This window comes from Parasteatoda tepidariorum, chromosome 10 (genome assembly GCF_043381705.1).
Source record: "Parasteatoda tepidariorum isolate YZ-2023 chromosome 10, CAS_Ptep_4.0, whole genome shotgun sequence".
NCBI classification, from domain to species: domain Eukaryota; kingdom Metazoa; phylum Arthropoda; class Arachnida; order Araneae; family Theridiidae; genus Parasteatoda; species Parasteatoda tepidariorum.
Window position 1 is genome coordinate 12815092 of NC_092213.1, and position 24870 is coordinate 12839961.

At 27.9% G+C, this 24870-nt stretch overlaps 1 protein-coding gene across 1 annotated transcript in view; it reads left to right on the forward strand.

Moving 5' to 3' along the window:
• Window positions 1-3055: 3055 nt before the first annotated feature.
• LOC107437266 (homeobox protein EMX1) overlaps window positions 3056-24870 on the forward strand; it is a 43664-nt gene continuing 21849 nt past the window's right edge. The window contains exon 1 of the mRNA XM_016049199.3: window positions 3056-4156. Within this exon, the coding sequence (XP_015904685.1) occupies window positions 3607-4156 (550 nt within the window). The 5' untranslated portion in view covers window positions 3056-3606. The remainder of the gene's footprint in view (window positions 4157-24870) is intronic.

Below are 24870 nucleotides of genomic sequence, written 5' to 3' on the forward strand. Positions count from 1 at the left end.
CCATCACGGCTCAAAACTAAGTGGGATGATGGGAAATGGGATAGTGGATGTAATAATCTTAATTTTTGCTCAGCTATGAAAAAAAAAATTATTATTATTTTTTAATTACGTCTCAACTGCGAAAAAATTTGCCTTTTGGCAAATAATTGGGGGGGGGGAGCACATGCCCCTCAATACTCCTTTGACGCTACGCCTACTGCGATTAACAAACAAGTTTTAAAATCATCATTTTTTAATGTTTAGTCGCGCTACTGCCATTGACCTTTAATTTTCATCGATACCAGAAATAACACGTTTCTTTCGAAAAACAGTGAACACTCTTCTATACTGGGATTGGGCAAAATAATGGTAACACTTCTATACTAAAAATTTTTTTTTTTTTTTTATCTTTCTCAAAAAATACTTAGAGAGTCATTTTATAAATTTAGATGTCCTTGGGCAATGCGATTTCTTATACTTATTAATGAAATTAAAAGTTTTTGGTGGTTTGGGGGGACCAAGAACTGATAACAAACGGAAAATAGTGTTTTCGTACACCTAGTGCCAAAATCTGTAGCAATAAATTTGTAACGAGTGGTAATTATTGCGGTTTGCATATGCGACAATTACACAAAATTTCATAGACCTAGCTGAAATATTAATGGAAATATGGACATTTTTATAAAAAAAGTAGTTTTTATTTGTCTTGCGTTAACCTTGAAAATGTTCGATAAAATAAACAAAATTTTAGGAGCAGTTTAAAATAAATTACAAAATTATAGCTGAAAAATTTGTTTATAATGGCGCAAGATAGAAGTAATTAAATTAATTCTTTTATACTGCACGGAAAAAAATTAAATTTTTTTTCTCTTCATAATTTTGCATTGAATCGTATTCTACAAATTTCATTTTGTACTATTAAGCAAGGTTTAATAAAAATGGCACGGGCTTTGTTGGGGTCATCCCCCATAAAAGTATATTTTCCTTTGTATGTTTTCGTTCCTTATGTAATCACATTTTGCAGGGCCGAATTACCCATTAAGGCCAGACTAAGCCATGGCCTGGGGCCCCCAATGATTAGCGGCCCCCTTAAAAAAAATTTCTTTTCTATTAAATTTTAAAAAATTAAGAAAAACAATGATTTTTTTAGAAAAAAATCAATTTCAAATATATATTAATAAAATACGATAATTATTTTAGTTCTAATTTAACAAAATAAAGTAAAATTTAATTTATTATTATTTATTTTTATTTTAAATTTGTCTTTCTTGAATGAAAAGATATATAAATACTTTTATATTTGAATAAATGAAAAATATACGAGAAAAAAAAATTAATTTAAGGGCCCCAAAAATTTGAATGGCCTAGGGCCCCACGTACGCTTGATCCGGCCCTGACATTTTGGTGTATGAACATTTATTGGAAGGTATTATCATTTGTTATTTAATTTTGTCTCATGAATAATATTTGTAGAAAACCCCTTATCATGTTGAGCTTTCTTTTAAAGAGTGCAAAAACTACTTAGGAAATTGATTGAAACTTTTTAAATTTTTAAGACGTTCAAATAAGACTTTTTATTAGTTGTCAAGCCCGATTCTCTTCAAAATTATGAAGAAAAAAAAAGTTTTATTTTTCATGCGTAGTACAAAAAGATCTACTTTAATTACTGATATATTAAACAGTTTTTCAACGAAATTTTTTAAAATTTTGAAGTGAAAATTCAAAAAAATTTATTTTGTAATTAATTTCAAACTGCTCTGAAAATTTTGTTTAATTTTTTGGAATATTTTTAAAGTTATAGCAAAAGAAGAAAAAAAAACATGAGACAAAAAAAGTATTTTTTATAAAAATTTTCATACGTCCATAAATATTTAAGCTAGGGTTAGGAAAATGTATACAATTATTGCATATAATATCCAAATTGATTGTTAAAAGTTACAAATTTATTGCTACTATATCTTTTGACAAAGGGCGTTCAGAACATAATTTTTTTTTTCGTAATTTATTGTTGGCCCCTCAAATCTCTAACAGCTTTAAACTTCATTGATATGTTTGAGAAATCGCATAATCTAAACACTTCTGAAATTATAAAATGATTCCTTAAGTATTTCTTAAGAAATGTGAAAAAATGTGTGAGTATAAGAAGTGTTTCTATTATTTTAGTCACCCCCTGTTATTCGAGTGGTATTATCATTCACGTTCAAAAACTTAGGAACGTTGAACCATAAGATTGCTTAAATATGATTCAACTTTAATAAGGTGATAAGTTGAAAAATATATTCAGTAATTTATGAATTTGATTAAATGATAAAATGGTTCAATTTGAATGAAAAATTGCTTCAACTAAAACAGACACTTGGTTCTTCTTGTCGGTAATTTAATAATACTTCAAGGTCAAATTGGTTCAATTTGACCGGAAAATTGATTTAACTTGAACCGAAACATGGTACAACATTTTAAGTTCATCGATATTATGGTACAACTTCTAACCAATTTTTTTTAAAGAAACTTCGCAAAATATACATTCTTTTATTTCATCTATTCCTATACTTCAATGAATATACTAGTAGTAAAATATGCAAAGCGTGAAATATGAAAAAAGACCCTTAATAACTTTTTATCTAATAATAAATCATCCTATTCTTAGTTTTTGCATAGATATTGAAGATATTAAGTAATTTGAAACCAAAAGTTAGATACGCTAACAATAAACAGGATGATCTCACACCTGCGAAACATTAAAAAATTTTAATTCTTCTGAAACTTCTTTTACAAAGTTTTATTTTTAAATTTCTGCTAAGTAAAAATGGAAAATTCAGTCGTAATTCGTAATTTATTAATTTTGCGTTTAAATATATTTATATAGAACTATTTTGTATTTATGCCTACAAATTTAAATACTGAAACATATTTAAATACATGCATTTAAAAAAAAAGTTATTTGTGTAATAATAATAATAATAATATGAATATAAATAAGATAAGAAGTATTGTTTATGATTTTGTTTACATATTATTTGTTTACCGAGTTTCTTCTGAATAAACTAGATGGCGCCACACAAGTCGTCTTCAAAACTTGGAAATTATTTCTTTTATTACTCGGAGCTCAACTTGTTGCGTTCCTCCGCTTCTCCGTTTTCTGCCAATGGCAGTTAAGTAAATGCCGTAACTCGGTCCTTACGTTCAGCGCCTGCGTACTCTTAGCTTTCTAACTTTTTCTCCCGTCATACTTCCGCAACCTATCCGGCAACAAAGCGGTCTTATATTGTCGGTGAATCGTGCGCACATCGCAACTTCTCTTTTACGGAAAATCTTTTTCAATTCAGACTTTTCCATTCGCAAAGAAAAACAGCAATATTTTATCGCATAACTCTGAATTAAACATTTGCTTGAAATCATCTGTTCGTTACAAATGGAATAAATCTACTTTGAGATCGTTTTCAAATTATAAAGAAAAGAAAAAATACAATCAAAACTATTTTATTTCTACTAAAACTTTGACTTGTGTTTGAACGCAGTTTAAAAACTATGAATCTGTGCTTGAAATCAAGAAACTAATTATCGTCTGCTTTTCTTTAAATAAAAAAAATCGTTTTCAAATAAAATTTTGTGAAATTTATTGAGCCCATGAGAGGTGATTTGAAGACCAGCATGATGCCACTGGCTCCAGCAGCCATGTTGCCTTCTCACCGAACCGCAACCAGTTCTAATAAGCCAAAATTAGGTTTTTCTATCGAATCTATCGTTGGTCTTGAGCCATCATCAAAGAATAAAAGTCCTCCTGTTCCAGAAGACGATGACCATTGCTCTGACGGCGAAGTGACTACTTTGACACCACCACCAGCACACAGTCATTCAAAACTTACAACATCAAGCAATTCACCTTTTTATAGAGTTGGTGAAGACCTTTATCCTAGTTACGGACAATATACTCCCCAAAGGATACCACCAACAAGAGCACCAGAATATGCACATCGAGGTGAAATGTTATCTCCCCATGGACAGCATGGTGCTCTGCCATATCCATCTGTGATGTCTCCTTATGGAGCAGCCATTGGACTTGGACATTGCCATGGACAATATCCATTATCCTCTTATCTGGTCAACAGGGACTATCCTTCCTATACATGGATGATGTCTAGGCAACAGCCTAGAATTTTACCTTACAGACCGCAAGGTGAGTTAGAAAAAATTTATTTTTAATATATTTTAATTTATTAAGTTAATATATTTTTAGTTCGTCAATTACAAAACTGATTATATCCAGATGAAAAAATAGGTGCAGTGGCTAAAATATTTCTGAAATAACATTTTTGGGGGAAAAAATAATGCAGAAAAAAGAATCTAACAACCTACTTTTGTGTACTTAGTAATGAAGTTCGTTTTGTTTTTAAATTGAACCAGTGTCTAAATACAGAAGCTTTCAACGACCTTAATTGTATATTTAGCAATATTATTTATTTTTGATTAGTAAATAGTAGTGGCTAAAATATTTTACTAATGACATTTGGGGGGGGGGGTAAACAAAGACATGTAAATAAATGTGAAAACTTATTTTTATGAATTAGTGACGAATTAGCCTTAATGAATAATGAGATTTTAATGAATTAGTATTAAGGCGTGTTTTTTTTAAAAAAATTGAAGTGATAGTGAAACAAAGAAATTTTCAAGGGCCTTAATCGTAAATTTGGAAATACTGTATGTTTTCGATAAATAAATTGTGATAGTTAAAATATTTCTTTCATGCCATTTTTAAGTGGAACATCATGCAAAAAAACGAATGTTAAAACCTAATATATATATATATATATATATGAAGTGGGAGTTAAGCAAAGTAGTCTTTACTTAATTGTAAATTTGTCAATACTTTGTTTCTTACTAGAAAGCAATCAAAGTCGAACTAACAAATTTAAATTGACATCCAAATCGTAAATGTTCTAAATATTGATAAATATTGAAATAACATCCTTATAAGCGATATGTTAGCTTTAACTATTAACAGTAAAAATCATTTGTCTATAAATAATTTGTAGTATTTAAATTACAATCACTCTCGTATTTCAATAAGACATTCGTTAAATTAACTTCTAAAGTTTGCACTAGCATAGTTCAATAAGATATTCATTAATTTAACTTTCAAACTTTACACTTCCTTATATCAATTAGACATTTGTCCAAAATAACTTTCGAACTATACGCTAACATATGTCACTAAGAAATTTGCTAAACTGAACTTCTAAACTAACGTGCCTATAAATATTTCGTTAAAATTAATCCTGACGCTATACATTAAGATGTCCTGATATAAAACTAAAAATGAATTCTAAATTTTACACCATTAAATAATTTCTGATTAAAATTTTATAAGTAAATAAAGTGTAATTATGAAAATTTTACTTAAAAATATATCTTTTAGTGAGAAAAATATTTTAAAAATGTGCCTTGGTTATAATAATTTGATTTAATTACAAATTGTTTTTTTCTTTTTCTCTAATTGAATTATATTTTTACTGTTTTTGTAAAATGGAGTGTTAATATAAGGTAAACATATGTTACTGAGAAATTTGTTAAAATTAACTTCAAAACAGACGTGTCTATAAATATTTCGTCAAAATTAATCCTCACGTTTTACATTAAGAGATTCTGAAATGAAACTAAAATTAAATAATAAATTTTACACCATTAAAAAATTTGTTACTCGTATTAATATTTTGAACATAAATTGACTGTAAATATTAAAACTTTATTTGTAAATATATTTTTCGTAAGAAAAATATTTTGAAAATGTGCCGTGGTTATAATAGTTTGTGATTTAATAGTTCGTTTTCTCTAATTAAATTATATTTTTACTGTTTTTGTAAAATGGAGTGTTAATATAAGGTAAATAGGGTTATATATAAGTGTGGAAGTTGATAATTACTAATTATAAATTAATAAATTTCACAAACCATTGAAAAAAAAGCTATTTAATTTTAACTTAGTCGTTTATTTTTTAGAAAAACTGGCCGAATCTCATAATGACAAAAAAAAACATGACTTTATTTTCGTAAGATGCTAATTTACCAAACTTTTTCACGGTTACAAATTATTCCCCGTAACTGTCTCAAATTTTGAACTGAAATTATTTTTTAAACTGTTTCAAGTTTTGAAACTGGTCAAGAATACTTAGTTACTGATGAAGCGTTGTTATTTAGCTTACTTTTGCATTAAAAGAACAAGTTTTTAGAAGTATATTTTTTAAACAATTATACATAATCTAATCAATAATGCTTTGAAATGTTGAAAATTGAAATTCCATCTCACCCCCTAAGACAATATATATCAGGGGTCTGTTTAAAAGAAATTTGGGTCCGTTAACGGACCCTTCACAAAATATCTTTTCTTATAAACGGGCCCTTCACAAATTATTTTAACTTAAAANCTTCACTAATTTGTTTATCTTCATTATTGTTTTGTTAATCGAATAAACCCTTCCCAGGGGGGAAAACAAGATAGACAGATGTAAACGAATTAAGTTTTGTCTTCGGCAGATGCTTCTTCCATTTTTCGTCCGAAAGGAATATTCTGCGTTCAGCAGTATAGGCTAAATACCAAATATATGTATGTTGCATCTCTAATTTAGGAGCAGCAATTGCTGTTTATTTCTGAAAATTTATTTTTTTTAAATTATAATTTTTCAGTGTTGAGCATAATCTTGTATCTATTTACAATTTAAAAACTCCTTCAAAAGTTTTTTGCCATAACAGGACCCTATTTGCACAAAATCATAAAAGCAGGACCCTGGCTGAAAGAATGTGACTTAACGTTTATTTTATATTCACAAATTAGGAGTAATTTTTTCACAATTTTACAAAAACAGGACCTTTTACAAAATGTCTGGATAGACTCCTGTATACAAAATAACATAATATTTAAAAAAAAATCACACGACCAAGTAATGACTATGTAAAGAATAAAACATAGGATTTTCTTAAAAACATTCGCGAACTATATAAAGAAGAATAACATAAACTGCTGATGTCATAAAGCTTTGAAGCGAGAATTAAATATAGGATTTTCTTAAAATTAATTTATCTTATTTCATTCGTTATCTTCAGCAAAAATTTAAAGCAAGTTAATCGAAGAAGTGTAACTTTAAAATCAGAGTTCTTTCTCACAGAAAAAAGCACTTTAAGTTTTGAAAGGGCACTCACTTAACACAGTAAAAATGTATCAAAATGTGTAATATTATGTAATAAATGAACTCGATCCTCAATAATTTTTAAATTACCCTATTATATTATTTTATACATATATATGTTCAAAAAGTAATTCTCACTTATTGTCAAAACAAGAAGAGAAAAAAATTATAGTAGAAAAATTCATTAAAAAAATAATTAAAGCATGCTCTCTGTGCCCAATTTTTCAAAAAAGGTAAACTAAAAAAATGATTAATTGATAAATAGCTTATTTTCTATAATTTAAACTGAAAATTATGAGAAATTTTTATTTCTCATTTAAAGGCGCAATTCTTTTTTAGAACATAAGAATATTTATTTAAAAAGTAATTTTAAAATTTTAAATCTCTTAAAAATTCATTAATGTACCCCTCCCACCCGAAAAAAGAAAAATTCATATAAATTTAACCATTTGAGACTAATCTTAACAAAATGAATTTGTACTAATCAGAATTAAACTTATGAACACTGATAATTTTACCAGTGTGTAATTATTTAAACAGAGAATTAACTTTTTTTAAAAATGGAATATAAATGAAAAGACAATATTTTTAACGGATGGTGGCTTGTTTTCAAAAAAAGGGCAAAGAGGGTGCATTTATAGGGATAAAGGGTATGCACGGCCTTCTAAAAACTCTTAGGGTAAAAAGTAAAATATTGTCTGATAAAGTTAATAAAGATTACAAAAATACAGTTCGAGTTAACAAACAAAAATCTGTAACACGTAATTTCGTCAAGTGTTTTGTAACAAACCAGCAAGAGGAAAAAAAAACTATCAATTTTATTAAATGCATTCAATTTTAGCTAATGAGTTAAGAACATAGTAACAACTTACAGCTTTATTATTCTAAATATATTAATATATATTTATAGTTTTGCATAAGAAATTATTATTATTTTTTATTATTATTACTCTTTTAATACATAAATAAAAACTAAGTTTATTATAATAAAGTTTATTAATAAAAATAATACTTATTTTTTTTATCTTAAAAATTATTTATCTATACTTCATAAAAAAGGGGAAAGACTAAATTTCTTTCGTCTGTAAACCTTTCCGATTAGTTTTTTCTTTTCTTAATTGATCAAAAATTTAAAAGCAATATTAATTTTGAAAAGATCTACTGATAAACACTTAAAATAGAGGGAGGGTGAAAGAAACAAAAATGGTTTGCTAGCTTACGCTAAACAATGGGAATATCTCTTTCCAATTCCATTTGTTTAATGACTTATCTGTATAATGTCCATCTGTAATAATACACGAAAATGAATTTATGTAATGACCCCTCCTTGCTGTTCTTATAGAAATAGTTTACCATTACCTCCAATTCCCATTACCAAACGTAAAGCCTAGTTCCTATGTCCAGTTGAATTGCTTTTTCACTGTTTTGAAACCATGCTAGTTGTAAATGGTTAAAAATTTGTATAGTTTTGTGTTCATGATTTTATAATCATACTAGTTGTAAACGGTTTAAAAACCATGCAGGTGAAAAAAATGTTCTTTACCGTTTGCGGTTAATCGGACAGACAGACTGCTACCAGGTATTTTACCACAATTTTAGGATGAAAATTCAAACAGTGTAGGTTTGTCTGAACTCGCTTTTNACAGAAGCAATGGCGGACAACATCCAACAGCAGATTGAAATCAGCCAAGATTTTGATTTTAACATTAAGCATAGCTTCTTCATTAAACATAGCACTCTTCATTTAGCTCAGCTATAATGTGTTTTTTCTAGGACAAAGTCATTATTAGTTCTCTAAAGCACTGGTCGACAATAACAAAATCAATACAAATTCAAAATAAATATTTGTTTACGTTATTAACGCATGCGCAGTGGGAGATAATGTCTGCTCTGAACCGACTGCTCACGCTGAGCTAACAAAAAAGTATTTTTTTGGCGTCAGAGGTACGTCAACTTCGCTGACGCCCAGATAAGGCGCTTGTCCTAAGAAACCGGGCCTTGCGCTAACAAACCAGTATTTTGTTGGCGTCAGGGTAACGTCAACTTAACGCTGACGCCCAGATAAGGCGTTTGTCCTAAGAAACCAGGCCTTTAGGTTTAGCCCTTGAACAGTTTAGATTGATCATTAGTATGTGAAAATCTGATCATTAGATCAAAGGTTATTCAGGGAAATGACATTGTTCGAACGAAAAGTTTTTTTGACAAACTAAATCTAGTTTTTGAAAAACGCCATTATTAATACCAATAGTTTTAATAGAGATTTATATAGGAGTGATTATTGCCTTACTATATGATCCTTCTCCATAAGCATCTAAAAAGTAGAAAAGACATTGTTAAAAATGCATTTATTAAAGAAATTCGCGTTAAATAATTTGAAGTACTTACTGCCTTCTACTTTATCATAGATTTGCCCATCTGAAAATCAATAGATTAACTATTAAAAGAAATATATATTTGTGTGCGATGTTTTCTGAATTAATTGTAATAATGCAAATTTTACGTTGAGCTTATTTTAAATTCATTAAGTAGGTGCGCCTTTTTTTTCTTCAGATTAATGAATTTTTAATGTATGTGAATATTTTCACCTAATGAAAGTTAGGTAAAATAAAATATTAGTTGTCGCCAGCATATTTGTGTAATATTTTCGGAATTAATTCGTGAATTTTTCGTAGTATCCTGTGTAACTTAAAATAACATGTTTGTAGAGAAGCTTAATTCAAAAATAAAGATATGAAGTTCGAATGTTTCAGTCAGTTTTAAGATACAAGTTTTAACATGATTTTAAAGAAATTCATTTTGCGCAGCAAAATACAAAATTTGAGCAAAATCGGTTTAATAGTTCCAGGAAAATGAAATTTTTAAAAAAAAGGACTTTTTAAGATTCAATTTCTCAGAAACTATTCAACCGATTTCGCTCAAATTTTGTATTTTGCTGCGCAAAATTACATTCTTTAAAATTATGAAAAATTTGTATACCTTACGCTTCAAAATCTTTTCAACTATTATTAAATAAAATAATTTAAAAAAAAGGTAGTAAATTATTTTTTGTATAGAATTATCTTTGGATAAACAAATTTTATAATTGTGTGCAAAACTTTCTTTCAATTTGCTTAAAAAACTCTCGGGATATGGCGAAAAACGCAAAATTAAAATAAACATTAAGTTAATTAAATTCTGAACCGCTCTCCTGGCAAAACTATTACGACCATATATTCCAGATTGCGGTGTCAGAAATCCGAAAAAAGGTGTGTTTATTCAGATTGAGTGCTTTTTTTGGTGTCTGATTCCGTAACTGAAACTATCGTCTGCAATAATTAATTAACAAATTTGAGGTCACCCCCTCGAACCTTTAGGATTAAATCCTAGAACGTGAAGGTTCAATCATTAGATTAAAAATTATTCAGAGTGGTCCGTTACTTTGGCTCTCTGTACAACATGTTTCCTTCTGTTGCCTTACTTCTGAGCCACAATATATTATGGTGCGTAGACAAATTTAAGTATCAATTAAATATATTTATTACAGTACTAAACACACACTATCGTTATTACCAGAGATGCTTAATCTCTATATCTCTATTACTGTGCCACTATTAATTTCAACGCTGTTTCTATTACATGGACATTATAAATCTTCAAGATATCTCTAAAATAAAATTTAAATGCAAGCCGTAATTAAAGTTTAATTTTAGTGTTCTGTTTAATTTTAAAAAAAATTATTTATTTTTCGCATAATTAAATCAATGTTGCTGAAAAGTAACATTAAATTTTAATAAAGGGTCATCTTGATTTTTCTGGTTAATTTGAAAAAGCCAATACAATTACTAAAAACCAATACAATAAAAAAGGCAATTCAATTATGTATTAAAAGTTACTAAAATGCCATAAAAAGTTTAAAGATTTTCCTTATAAATAGATTATCATAAGATTTTTATCAATATAAGAAAACCATATCATTATAGCAATTAGAATTTGCCATATAAGGTACCGTTTTCTTTTCAGGAAAGTTCCAGAAGTCATTTTGCAGAGTAACAAATTAGCATATACTGTTATTTTTTTCAACGCAATTTGAAATACTCATCATGTTCATGTTGTCTACTTATAAACTACAAAATTTTATAATAAAAAAAAAGCTATGAATGCACAGAATTTCTGTATCCTAGTTCTAATCATTATTTTTAACAAGGAAAACTAAATGAAACCTTTGAGTTTAATAGCCCCATATATACGCCTAACTTTTTTTTTTTAAATTTTTGATGTGAAAAAAGATTTTGTATAAAGCATGTTTCATTACAACACTGTGCTTTAGTGCAAAGCTGATTATCTTTAATTTCCTCCAAAATTTAAGTATCCCGTATGAGCAAAAACTAGCTTTAAAAAATTATTTTGTTATTTTTCATGAAATAATTTCTAGTGAAATATTCAGCGTTTCAGATTTAAACTATTGTATGTCTTTTGAAAACTATAAAACTGTCGAATAATAGTTAATTTGAAAAAAATTGATTAATGAAATCCTCTCTGGAAAAATATCGTAACTTCATCTTATACGAGTATACAGTGCGCAAAATAAAATAAAAATATCACCTAGAATAACTTTTGTTCGATTGATTGGTTATTTTCACGTGTCTCTCATAATTGTCTAAGGGGGTGACCTAAAATATGTTCATCAATTAGTGTAAATTTTTAATTAAGTTTCAGAATCATGAACAAAAACGAACTTTCTCTAAATAAGACATACCTTTTTTTCGACGGGGTTGGAGTTTTGAACCTTGAGGGGGGGGGGGGATTNGGGGGGGGGGAATTGCCGCAATTAAAAAAAAAATAGGGTCAAGATATTTAGTCTGGAGAGTGGTCAAAAGTTCCGATACTTTAAAGTTACTTTTACTTTTTGTGTATTTAAGCATATCTCAGAAGGTTGTTAATCGACGTTGTAAATGCGACGTTTCATGAATTTGCTCCTGAAAAAGTTATTTTTTTTCTCATTAAGTAATATTCTTTTTCAAAATATAAGGGCTGATTTATAATTGAAATAAAATTTAAAACCATTTTAATCACGCAATTGTATAGGAAAGAAAGAGAAGTGTAAATGAACATGTTTTGTCCAACTTTACCTTCCTCATATACTATAAAATTCCGGGTCAGATTACGGTGCAAAATATCGGCACTTTAGGTGCAATCATCCGTAAAATCCACTTTTACCGTGAAATATTACGGCAATATTATTTAGAGCGATTTAGAGATTTTACTGCAATTATTACTGAAAAAATTATGGTACGTCAAATTTGTTGTTGCGGTAAAAATGAATTTGACGGTAAAAAGAACTGACACTATGGGTATGGGTATCACCCCCCCCCCTCCAGAATTTGATCCGGAATATTTAGCAGTGTACGCAAACATTTTGTGGATGGTGTACTGTTTTCGCTTATTGTCCCTCACGCGATACTGAATAACTAGGTGCCCTGAAATATTTTGCCCTGAATTAAATATTCAAATTGTACGAAATTGAATATTTCAAAGAAACAAGGATGACTTAGATTTTCAATAGCGTTTTTAGCTCATTAGTTGTTATCTATGATCGATAACGATGCAATTTTATCAGCATTACAAACTAAATTTTAAGCGTTAGCTTTGCACTATAACTCACGTGGTATATGATAGAATGATCTATGATTTACTGAAGGTGTCATGACGCACCTTATATTGCAGAGTATCGCGGTAGCTTCAAATGTATCATTAAGAAATCTACGCTTCTTATCGAATGTATCATTAAGGTTTTCTGCCTGTTATCAAATGTATCATTAAGGTATTTTTTACTTCTTATCTTTTTTTCCTAATATTGGTATGGGATTAATACAATTCATAAGCATTTTGTCACTATAATGCATAATACTTTTGTATCTCTGAAAAATATCTGACACTAATAAAGAAAAAACAGCAGCGAGTGCGGAAAAAATAATGCCCATTTCTTGAAATTATCTATTTCACTTCATTTCATTTCGTTACACAACAGTTCTGCAAGCGATAATACATATTTCGCAAACGATATTTATCGTTTTAGGAAGATACGTATTTAAAATATTAGATTAATTTTTTTTAATGTCACTCAAATATATTTGATTAAGACGACGATTTATTCAAGCATTCAAGTTAGAATTTCATATATTTATATATTAAAATAAATTAAAAGTAATTTGAAAAAAAAAAAACATTTTACAAATTTTTAAATAATTTTTTTGATGGGAGAATTATATTTTTAAGACTGTTCTTCGAAATGTTATTCTTCGTATTAAATAACGCTTTTTAGTGAATAATTAGTTTTTTTTTTCAAAGTTGTGGAGTTGTAGTTTAAATGTTCGTTTCGTAGCTTTGATTTTGAGCTTTCATGACAGCTCGACTCCTAGTTATATTCAATTAAAATTTCCACCAAACCTTAAAAAAATATTATAATTTTTATGTGATTGCTAATTTCAAATTATATATTTCTATTATTTGTTTACGTACAATGCGCCAAAAAAAGACCACCCTGAATAACTTTTGATTGAATTATCGAATCTTCACATTCTAGGATTCAATCTTATAGGACTTAAGGGGGGGGGGACCTCAAATATAATAATAAGTGCAGACGATATTTTATGTTACGAAATCAGACAAAAAAAAAACATACTTTCTCTGAATAAACATACCATTTTTACAACGGATTTGGATTTCTGACCCCCAGAATATAAGAGTAGTCGCAATCTGCGAAATATCTTCATAATAGTTGGGTCAAGAGAGCGGTCCAAAGTTTGGACCCCTTACAGTTAATTTTACTTTAGCGTATTTTGTCACATTTCGAGAGATTTTTATGTGAATTGAAAAACTTTTACATACAACTATAAAATTCGCTCATCCGAAACTAATTCTTTCAAAAATTAGTTTTTACTAAATATTTGTTATTTGTTATTTTTTAATTTAATAATAGTCGAAAAAAATTTGAATTGTAAGTTGTACAATCTTTTACGTCATTTTAAAGTATGTAATTTTAGTTGACAAAACACAAAATGTGTGCGAAATCGGTTGTATAGTTCTTGAGAAATCAAATTTTAAACATGCGACTTTTTGTAAAATTCAATTTCTCAGAAACTATGGGTCCGTTTTTTTTTCTTCTTTTGCGCAGTTTACAATTAATGTTAAAAGGTACTTTATTTAAAATCACAATTTGGATTATGGCATAACTATTGAAGAAATATATTTTAACAAAAACATTTGTACAAAAAAAATTATATTCCGCAAAACCAATGTAAGAAAATAACTACAGTTCTATATCTCGTTTCCACGCGCATATTTATAAATGTCTTATGACAAAAAAAAATAGATTCGTGAATATTTAAATTAAATACATTCACATATATATTTAGTTAGCTTAGTAACTTAGCTAAATAAATTTGGATTTAGAATTTATAAAATTTAATATTATATTCTATGTAGTCTATTTAATAATTTCGAATTATGAATAGCTTCAATGTAAATCTGTGTTCTTTTTCAATATTTCAGATATACTAATTCTCAACGACGTTCAAATGTGATTCATTAAGTTTTAATAATTCAAATAATTTGCAAAATATAATTTTAAATTTATGTCTACATAATTTTCATGGGATCAAACTCTTTACTTTTTGTTTTTATCTATAAGACATAACTAACCACCAGATTCGAGCACATTTTTTTAAACTTTAAATCTGACTTCCTTTGACTCTTGAATCTATAGCCCTGTTTTGAGTTAGTAAAATATTGCTATAGCGTCACATATTATTTTAAGCTAAATACTTATTATTTTACGTTGCCTTATTATTTTAAGTCATGCGCTACTTTACATTTATTTGTATGTTTTAAACTGTTATATAAGTTTAGCATTTTCAGCTTCATACTAACTAAAGTGCTCTGCCTTTTTGTTTTAATTTTTTTTTTTGAAGTATAGGGATAGTTCCGCATTTATTTCGTTTATCCATACATTTTGCGATGGTTTCACGTTTTAATTTTTTTATCCATACATATTCTAATATTTTCGCATTTTAATTCATTTATCTATACGTATTGTAACAGTTCTGCCTTTTAATTCATTTATCCATACATATCGTGATAGTTCCTTATTTTAATCCATTTATCTATGCATATTTTGGTAGTTCCACCTTTTAATTTATTCATCCATACATATTCCAATAGTTTGCATTTTGATTAATGATTAATTTATATATACATATTCTAAAACTTCCGTCTTTTAATTATTTATCCATATTTATTGTGACAGATTCGAATTTCAATTAATTTATCCATACATATTATGACAGTTCCGCCGTTTAATTCATGTATCCATATATATTGTGACAGTTCCGAATTTTAATTCATTTATCCATATATATTGTGACAGTTCCGCCGTATAATTCATTTATCCATATATATTGTGACAGTTCCGCCGTATAATTCATGTATCCATATATATTGTGACAGTTCCGGCGTATAATTCATTTGTCCATATATATTGTGACAGTTCCGAATTTTAATTCATTTATCCATATATATTGTGACAGTTCCACCTTTTAATTCATTTATCCATATATATTGTGGCAGTTCCGCCGTATAATTCATGTATCCATATATATTGTGACAATTCCGTCGTTTAATTCATTTATCCATATATATTGTGACAGTTCCGAATTTTAATTCATGCCGTATAATTCATTTATCCATATATATATTGTGACAGTTCCGAATTTTAATTCATTTATCCATATATATTGTGACAGTTCCGCCTTTTAATTCATTAATCCATATATATTGTGACAGTTCCGAATTTTAATTCATTTATCCATATATATTGTGGCAGTTCCGAATTTTAATTCATTTATCCATATATATTGTGACAGTTCCGCCTTTTAATTCATTTATCCATATATATTGTGGCAATTCCGAATTTTAATTCATTTATCCATATATATTGTGACAGTTCCGCCTTTTAATTCATTTATCAATATATATTGTGTGACAGTTCCGAATTTTTCACTGCGATAAGTGTTTCTAAAAATTGGAAAAACCGGTAGTCTGTCGGTATAAATTATTTAATTACTTCGAAACTACTTCAAAATTTAAAAAAAACTGAGGTAAAAGTTTTTTTTTTTTCTTTTTAAATCTTCACGCATAAAAATACAAAACGGCAAAAAATTGTTTTTACTGCAATAATTTTTTCTTAAAATTGGAAAAACCGTCGGTATAAACTATTTAATTACTCAAAACTAATTCGAAATTTAAACAACAAAGTGTGACCAGTTTTAAATTTACAGATACAGACATAGGAGTATGTAACCTTATATATATATAAGGTTACATACTCCTTATATGTATATGAGTTTACATATATAAAACTTTCAGCTTTGCGTTACTTACTCATCAGCTTTTTAATAGCGGAAATTTTAAGTTTTTAAAAATGATGACAAGTTTCTGTAGTTATGCAAGTACAATTAAAAAATTTTTTTTTCAACTTCGTACAACGTTCCCTGATATTGCTATAACCAAACTGCATTTACCTATTCATGTTACATTTTTCGCACACGGCATGAAATTCAAACATTTACAGACATTGAGATGGTTACATGTTTAAAATTCTATATATTCATACAAATTGAGATGATTCCGCTATAGCATTTTAATTGCAATAGTTAGGAATCTTAAAATTCATTTATCCATACAAATAAAATTAGTTTCCCTATTTAAGAGTGTTGCATTCTTATTTCAAAGTTGGAAGAGAAAAAGCAAAATTGCCTGTCATTCATTAAAAGCGAAATGGAGAAGCTCCGATATAGACAGATTGTTAAAGTAGGCGTGTCAAAAGATTTCAACACCTATCTTATTCAAACAATCCTAAAGATTATAAGAATCGCACTCAGGCAAACTAGAGATTGTTGAAAGTGATAAGCAAAAGGAGGCGTTACCTTTTTATTCAATACGTGACTGAGATGTTGTTATTTTAACAGTCTCTTCTTACTTTTCGCTTTAAAATATTTCCCATGATTATTGGAGTTATTTTCTTTTAATCTTTCTCTTTAAAATATTTCCAATGATTCATTTTTGGAATAGTTTCTTCTTACTTTTCTCTTTGAAATATTTCCAATGATTATTGGAGTTATTTTCTTTTAATCTTTCTCTTTGAAATATTTCCAATGATTCATTTTTAGAATAGTCTCTTCTTACTTTTTGCTTTAAAATATTTCCAATGATTATTGGAGTTATTTTCTTTTAATCTTTCTCTTTAAAATATTTCCAATGATTCATTTTTGGAATAGTTTCGTCTTACTTTTCGCTTTAGAATATTTCCAATGATTATTGGAGTTATTTTCTTTTAATCTTTCTCTTTGAAATATTTCCAATGATTCATTTTTGGAACAGTTTCTTCTTACTTTTCGCTTTAAAATATTTCCAATGATTATTGGAGTTATTTTCTTTTAATCTTTCTCTTTAAAATATTTCCAATGATTCATTTTTGGAATAGTTTCTNGATAGAAACTCCATCTACAGTTAATGACTTATAAAGCAACTCCAGACTGCGTTATCACATTAACCGAGGTAATCTTACCACATTTACCGAATTTTATCACGTCTTATTAAAAGTACGAGTAATATCGTATTATAATTGCATAACATGCTACAAATTTATTGCGATCCTTACTTTTCGCTTTAAAATATTTCCAATGTTTATTGGAGTTATTTTCTTCTTATGTTTCTCTTTAAAATATTTCCAATGATTCATTTTTGGAATAGTTTCTTCTTACTTTTCGCTTTGAAATATTTCCAATGATTATTGGAGTTATTTTCTTCTTATGTTTCTCTTTAAAATATTTCCAATGATTCATTTTTAGAACAGTTTCTTCTTAGTTTTCTCTTTAAAATATTTTCAATGATTCATTTTTAGAATAGTTTCTTCCTAGTTTCCTCTTTGAAATATTTCCACTGATTCTTTATTGGGGTATTTTCTTCTTATTTTTCTCTTTAAAATATTTCCAATGATTCGTTATTAAGGCGGTCTCTTCTTATTTTTCTCTTTAAAATATTTTCAATTATTCATTTCTGGAATAGTTTCTTCTTAGTTTTTGCTTTAAAATATTTCCAATGATTATTGGAGTATTTTCTTCTTATCTTTCTCTTTAAATTATTTCCAATGATTTGCTACTGTAGTGGTCTTCTCTTTCCGATGATTTGTTAATGGAATAGTTCCTTCTTATTTTACTCTTTAAAATATTGCAATCGATTCGTTATTAGAGTATTTTTTTTTTCGTATTTTTCTCTTTAAAATATTTCCAATGATTCGCTAATGAAGTGGAAATTTTAATAATTTGTTATTCGAATAGTTTCTTCTTACTTTTCACCTTAAAATATTTCCAATGATTCTTTATAGGAGTATTTTCATCTTATTTTTTTCTTTAAAATCTTTCCAATGATTCGTTATTGAAGTGATCTTTTTTATTTTTCTCTTTAAAATATTTTCAATGACTCAGTTTTGGAATTGCTTCTTCTTAGTGTTGTTCTCTTTAAAATGTTTTCAATGATTTGTTACTGGAGTGGTCTGTTTTCTTCTCTTTAACATTGTTCCAATGATTTGTTATTGGAATAGTTTCCTCTTATTTTTCTCTTTAAAAATTACTAATGATTCATTAGTGGAGTATTTTCTTCTTATTTTTCTCTTTAAAAATTTTCCAAGGATTCGTTATTGAAGTATTTTTTTTTCGTATTTTTTCTTTAAAATATTTTTAATGATTCGTTTTTTGAATAGTTTCTTCTAAGTTTTCTCGTTAAAATGTTTCCAATGATTTTTTTTTTATTGGTGAGGTCTCTTTTTTTTTTCCTCTTTAAAATACGTCCGATGATTTGCTATTGGAATAGTTTCTTCTTACTTTTCTCTTCAAAATATTACTAATGTTTCATATTATAGTATTTTCATCGTGTATTTTTCTCTTTAAATTATTTCAAATGATTCGTTATTGAAGTAATTTCTTCTTATTTTACTTCTTACGCTATTTTCAATGGTTCGTTATCGAAGTAGTCTTCTCTTAAAATACTTCCGATTTTTCATTATAAGAGTAGTTTCTTCGTATTCTTCTCTTTAAAGTATTTCCATTTATTCCTTATTGAAGGAAGTGGTCGCTTCTAATTTTTTTAATTGTACTCAATGATTTATTTTGGTAATAGTCTCTTCATTTTTTTCCCCTTAAAAGTATTTCAAATGATTCGCTAAGAGAATAGTTAAGGAAAGTTAGTCATAAATGCTGCTTTCATTTTCATTAAATATTTGTTCAATCATTTAAAAAAACATTTAATAATGAAGGAATTTTAGAAGTCAAAATTTCACGATATACGTTTTTTATTAAAATAATTCGATTTTTGACGAAACAAAAAACTTGAAATGTTAGATGCATCGCTATCGAAAAACGTGGTGAAAGCTTTCGATGGTGATTAGAGTTTATTACGTAAGAGATTCACCCTGCGTTATTCGTTTCTGGCCTGACAAAAATAAAATTGTTTTCTTCTTTTTAGTTCACTGAAAAAAAGCTCTTAATTTTTATATATATATTTTTTTAGTCATTTTCTTCTTTTTAATTTTGAGAAAGAAATTTTTTTTAAAATCGAAAAGTGGTCGAAATTTTGATTGTTGACAAATTTTGCTTGCTTCATTGAGAAAATAACGATAAATTAAGTAGACATTAGGCACAGAGCTCCTCTGAAATTTGAGCACTCCAGTTACTGGGAAAGTAATCAACATTTTGACTGCCGATAATTTTTTCTTAATGATATTATCGCTTTAATTCCACCCTCACGCGACTAGAAAACGTTTGAAACATGTTTTTGTGATCCCGTACTCATAAATCGATAGTTCTTTATTGTAGTCCTATTACTTTCGAACTATTCCTGAAAGATTTTTGTAATTTTTCTCCCCAATCACCACGCAATGGAATCGAAAGTTAATTTTTCCTAAAGAGTCCTTTTTAAACCAGTTTCACTTAAAAATTTCTTCTCAAATTAATGTCATTCAACAAAATTTTCTTAAACTACTGTTAACGTGCTTCACAAATTAGTTTTATTTAAGAAAACTTTCTATAAGTTTCACTTAAAGAAAATTCATAAGAAAGCTAATTACAGAATAGTTTCAATCAAAAAAATTCTTCAAAAATTAAGTTTGTCCCCTTAAAGTTTTTATCACAAATAAGTGTCATATAAAAGAACATTCATAAATTTGTGCCGTTTAAGTTTTCGTAAATTAATTTTATTTAAAAAAAATTCGCAAAAAGGCTTCTCTTTCGCAAATTAGTTTCAATATGAAATACTTAAAAAAAATTATTTTACCTAAAGCATCTTTTACAAATAAGTTTTACTTGAAAATTTCTTCACCGAATAGTTTCAAACAAAAAGTTTTTCAGAAATTAGTTTTACGCAAAGTTTTTTCTCGAATTAGTGTCATTTAAAACTTTTAAAAATATGCGTTGACTAATAAGTCCTTTAAATTAATTTGAATTTTTTAAATTTTCGCAAAGTACTTTAAAAAGTTTTCCACAAATTACTTGCAATTTAAAAGTTTTTCTCAAATCGATTACAAATTAGTGACATACAACAATGCAACTAAATTCGTGTCACATAACTTACAATTCGGTGTCATATAAAACACCACTCACAAATTACTTTCAATCTAAAATTTTTCACTAATTAGTTTCCCTAAAATGTTCTTCACAAACTTGTGTTTGATAAACAGTCATTCACAAATGAGTTTTTCTTGAAAAGTCCTTCACAAGTTGGCGTCATATAAAAAGTCTCTCAGAAATAAGTTTCAGTTAAAAAATTCTTCGAAAATTAGTTTTGCTTAAAAATTCAGTTATAAAAATACATGACAAACGATTTTACTTTTGTATCGCATTCACCTATTTAAAGAGTATAGTGGAATATGTCATATAAAAGTCAAATAGAGTGCCATATAAAATGTCACTCGCAAATTAGTTTCAATCAAAAAATTCTTCAATAATTAGTTTCACTAAAAAGCTCTTTACAAATTTGTGTCAAATAAACATTCACTCACAAATTAGTTTCATTTTTAAAAAAGTCCTTCACAAATCAGTATCATATAAAATGTATATATAATGATGAAGTTACCAAATTTTACCACATTTACCAAATTTTATCGCGTATTATTAAATTATATTTTATTTTTAAATTCCCCATTATAATAAACAATGCGCTTCTGCAAAAATTATCTTTTTTTTTTCGTTCCTTTAGAGCCAGAAAATTTGACCAAATTTTGACATTTTGAACATACTTGTTTTCTCAGTGCGATAATTCCATCAATTTTACTCTAGATAGAAACTCCATCTACAGTTAATGACTTATAAAGCAACTCCAGACTGCGTTATCACATTAACCGAGGTAATCTTACCACATTTACCGAATTTTATCACGTCTTATTAAAAGTACGAGTAATATCGTATTATAATTGCATAACATGCTACAAATTTATTGCGATCTGATTATCTTTCACGTTTCTCTCAGCAATTCTTATATAACAATAATATATAATAGCACATAAAGTATAAGGAATGCGATATAAATCAAACTATATATTCAAGCATAATCATTGAAACGTCAGATATAAAAAGTACAATTTATAATCTTCGTTATGTATGTAATCTATAAGTTGAGTACCTAATGAATTTTGATAAACTTGGCATCGCATTTGGTAGAAAAATTATAAAAAAAACTATAAATTCAAAATGGAGAGTATCATTTTTGAACATAACATAAAACAGAAACTACTTTATAATTTTGATAAAAGAAAACACGTTCACCATTGTAAAGAAAGAGATATTTATCACAAATGGTAAAAATCAGTGTAATTACATAGGTTTCTTGTTATCAAAAACCATGTAGTAACATGAATCAGATCATTTACCCATGAAAATAAGAAAAAAAAGCGATATGAGAATGTTTTATTACCTGCTTTATGTTCGCATTTTTCTTAGTTTATAATTTTTTGGTCGTTGTGATAAGGGTAACTGATAATTTTAGCGTATTGCTGCCGTTATTTTTCAATCTGAAAACTAACTATATTCACTTGCTGACTATATAACTTGCTGACTTAAAAAAAAATTGTTCCTGATAGCTAATAATTAGTATCAAGAGTTGAAATCTCCATTTAACTCTTGATGTTCTTTGTAGTAAGAAAATTTATACAAAGTTAATTTAAATCCTTTGAGTAAAAAACAAAAAAGTAAAGAAAAAATATTCTGGTGGTGATAGCCAATTATTTTTTATCTTAAATAAATTTCGTTTTTCTTACTTCGAAGATTTAATTCAAATATTTTTTTTTGTCATGATAATAGATTTCAAGAACTGAAAACAAAATTACATATTTATATAGATAGATTGGTAGATAGATCGTATCTACCTATATCATCTACCTATAGATTTATAGGTAGATGATAGATTGTAGCTACAAATTATCGTATATGACAAGACGATCTTTTCTTTCTGTATTCGTCTTAATTCTTATTAAATTTTTTGCCGACACACTATTTGAAAAATAACAGAACTGCAACGAATCATTGTAGGGTACGCCGAACGAAATTTAAGAATTTTGACTATTAGAGAATAAAAAAATCTTTCACCATGTGCCATAATTTATCAATTATTGCAGTTATTGTTTGAATTCATTATCTGTGAAAAAAAGAAGAAAAAACAAGTGTAATAAAGGGTTTCCAGAAATAGAAAATGAGAGATCATTTCACGATTTTGTCAGAATTATTTTTTAAATAGTTTTCCACCAAAGGAATATAATTTAAGAGATTGGGAAAAATAGAGAATCAGAAGCGGTTTTTATAAAATTGACAACAATTTATTGTATGTTTCCGACAGGAAATGTTAGAAAGAATTACGGCACATAGAGAAAGAGGAATAATTACGCTATCTTCATTAACAAATAATTTGCAAATGGCGTGTGACCAAAGGAATGCTATAAGAAATTTGTGGAAATAGAGAGTAAGATATCTGATTGGGAACCGAATAGGATATAAGAGATAGAGAGTAACTTTTCTTTTTGAAATAGCTTATTCCCAAAAAAATTAAGCAAAAAATATCGTCAAATGGGAAATGGTTTAACCAATTATCACAATTTGAAGGAATCTTTTTTCAAATGGTCGGTCAGCGAAAACTAGTAATAATTTTGACAAATACAGAAAGAGAAATCGCTTTACCCTTTACCATAATTTGTCGGATATCTTTTTCTAATAGTTTAATAGCAAAGAATTTAGTCAAATTGGAATTGATAAATCGTTTTGCCATTTACCACAATTACCACAAATTGTTGGCGTTATTTTTCTGACTGATATGTAGCCAATATCTATTTATCACGTTGATTTTTAATTTCATTTTTTTGGTTGAAGACTTTTCGAAAAATAATTCGCACAAATTGTGCGTAGAAAAACAGTTTTTTATTTTTTATTTGTCAAAATTCCTTGTTATTATTGGCAACAGACCATTCAAAAAATAACGCCCACAAATATTTGGTAAATGGCAAAATTATATACCAATTCCAGTTTGACGAAATTTTTTATTTTCTTTCTTTGCATATAAACTATTTGCAAAATACAAAATAACTCTGGCAAATTACTGTACAGGACAAAGCAATTCCCTTCTCAATATTTGTCAAATTTCTTTATTGCATATTTTTTGACTACTCACGATTCGGAAAATTCTTCCTTCAAATTGTGGTAAATGGCTAAACCATTTCCTATTAGAAAATATTCTTAATTTCGTTTCTTTGGGAATAGGCAATTAGTTAAATATTTCTGACAATTCATAGCACACGACGTGTTATTCGAAGAATAATTTTGACAAATTATTCTTCGAAACTCTCCGTGGAAATTCTTTATTACATTTTTTTTTCACAGACCACAGACCATAACTTCGATACAAAGATAAACTATACTACATGGTAAAACGATTTTTAATTCTCTAATGATCAAAACTCTACTTTAAATTTCGTTCAGCGGACTTATCGAAATGTAAAATCGAACAAATATATATGGTTAGCTGCAGAACTATTTCTCATTCTCTTTTTGTCCGAATTTTTTAATATATTTATTTATTGTTTTTTACTGTAAACTATTTTAAAAATAACAGTGACAAATCATATGGTAAATGGAAAAACAAATTTGATTCTTTTTTGGACGAAAATTTTCATTACATTTTTTTTTACTGACAATTTAATAACTAATTACAACAAATTACTGTGTATGGCCGAATGATTTCCCATTTTCTATTTTATTTTATTTCGTAACCGTCGTTGAACAGCCGACCCGATTTCATGGGTTTACGACTGCCAATGTTCAACTCCGTAGCCTTGTAATTTTGAACCCAATCCAGAAGACAAGGGAACTCCTGGATCCAGTATTGGGAGAAATTTGCCTTCGTGGAGGACTTCTTGATGGAGCTAACACGCATTTGCGTTACATGAAGAGGAAGACCACGAGAACCTCCCAGGGTTAGCCTGACGGCAAGGGGACTCTAACCTATGATCCATCTACCACTGAGGATATTTCACGTCAGCATTGTGGTCGGTGCAAGCCGGATGCGGAATTCGTATCGACTGGGATTCGAGCCCTGTTCGCCTCATTGGAAGGCGAACGCTCTATCCCCTGAGCCATCGC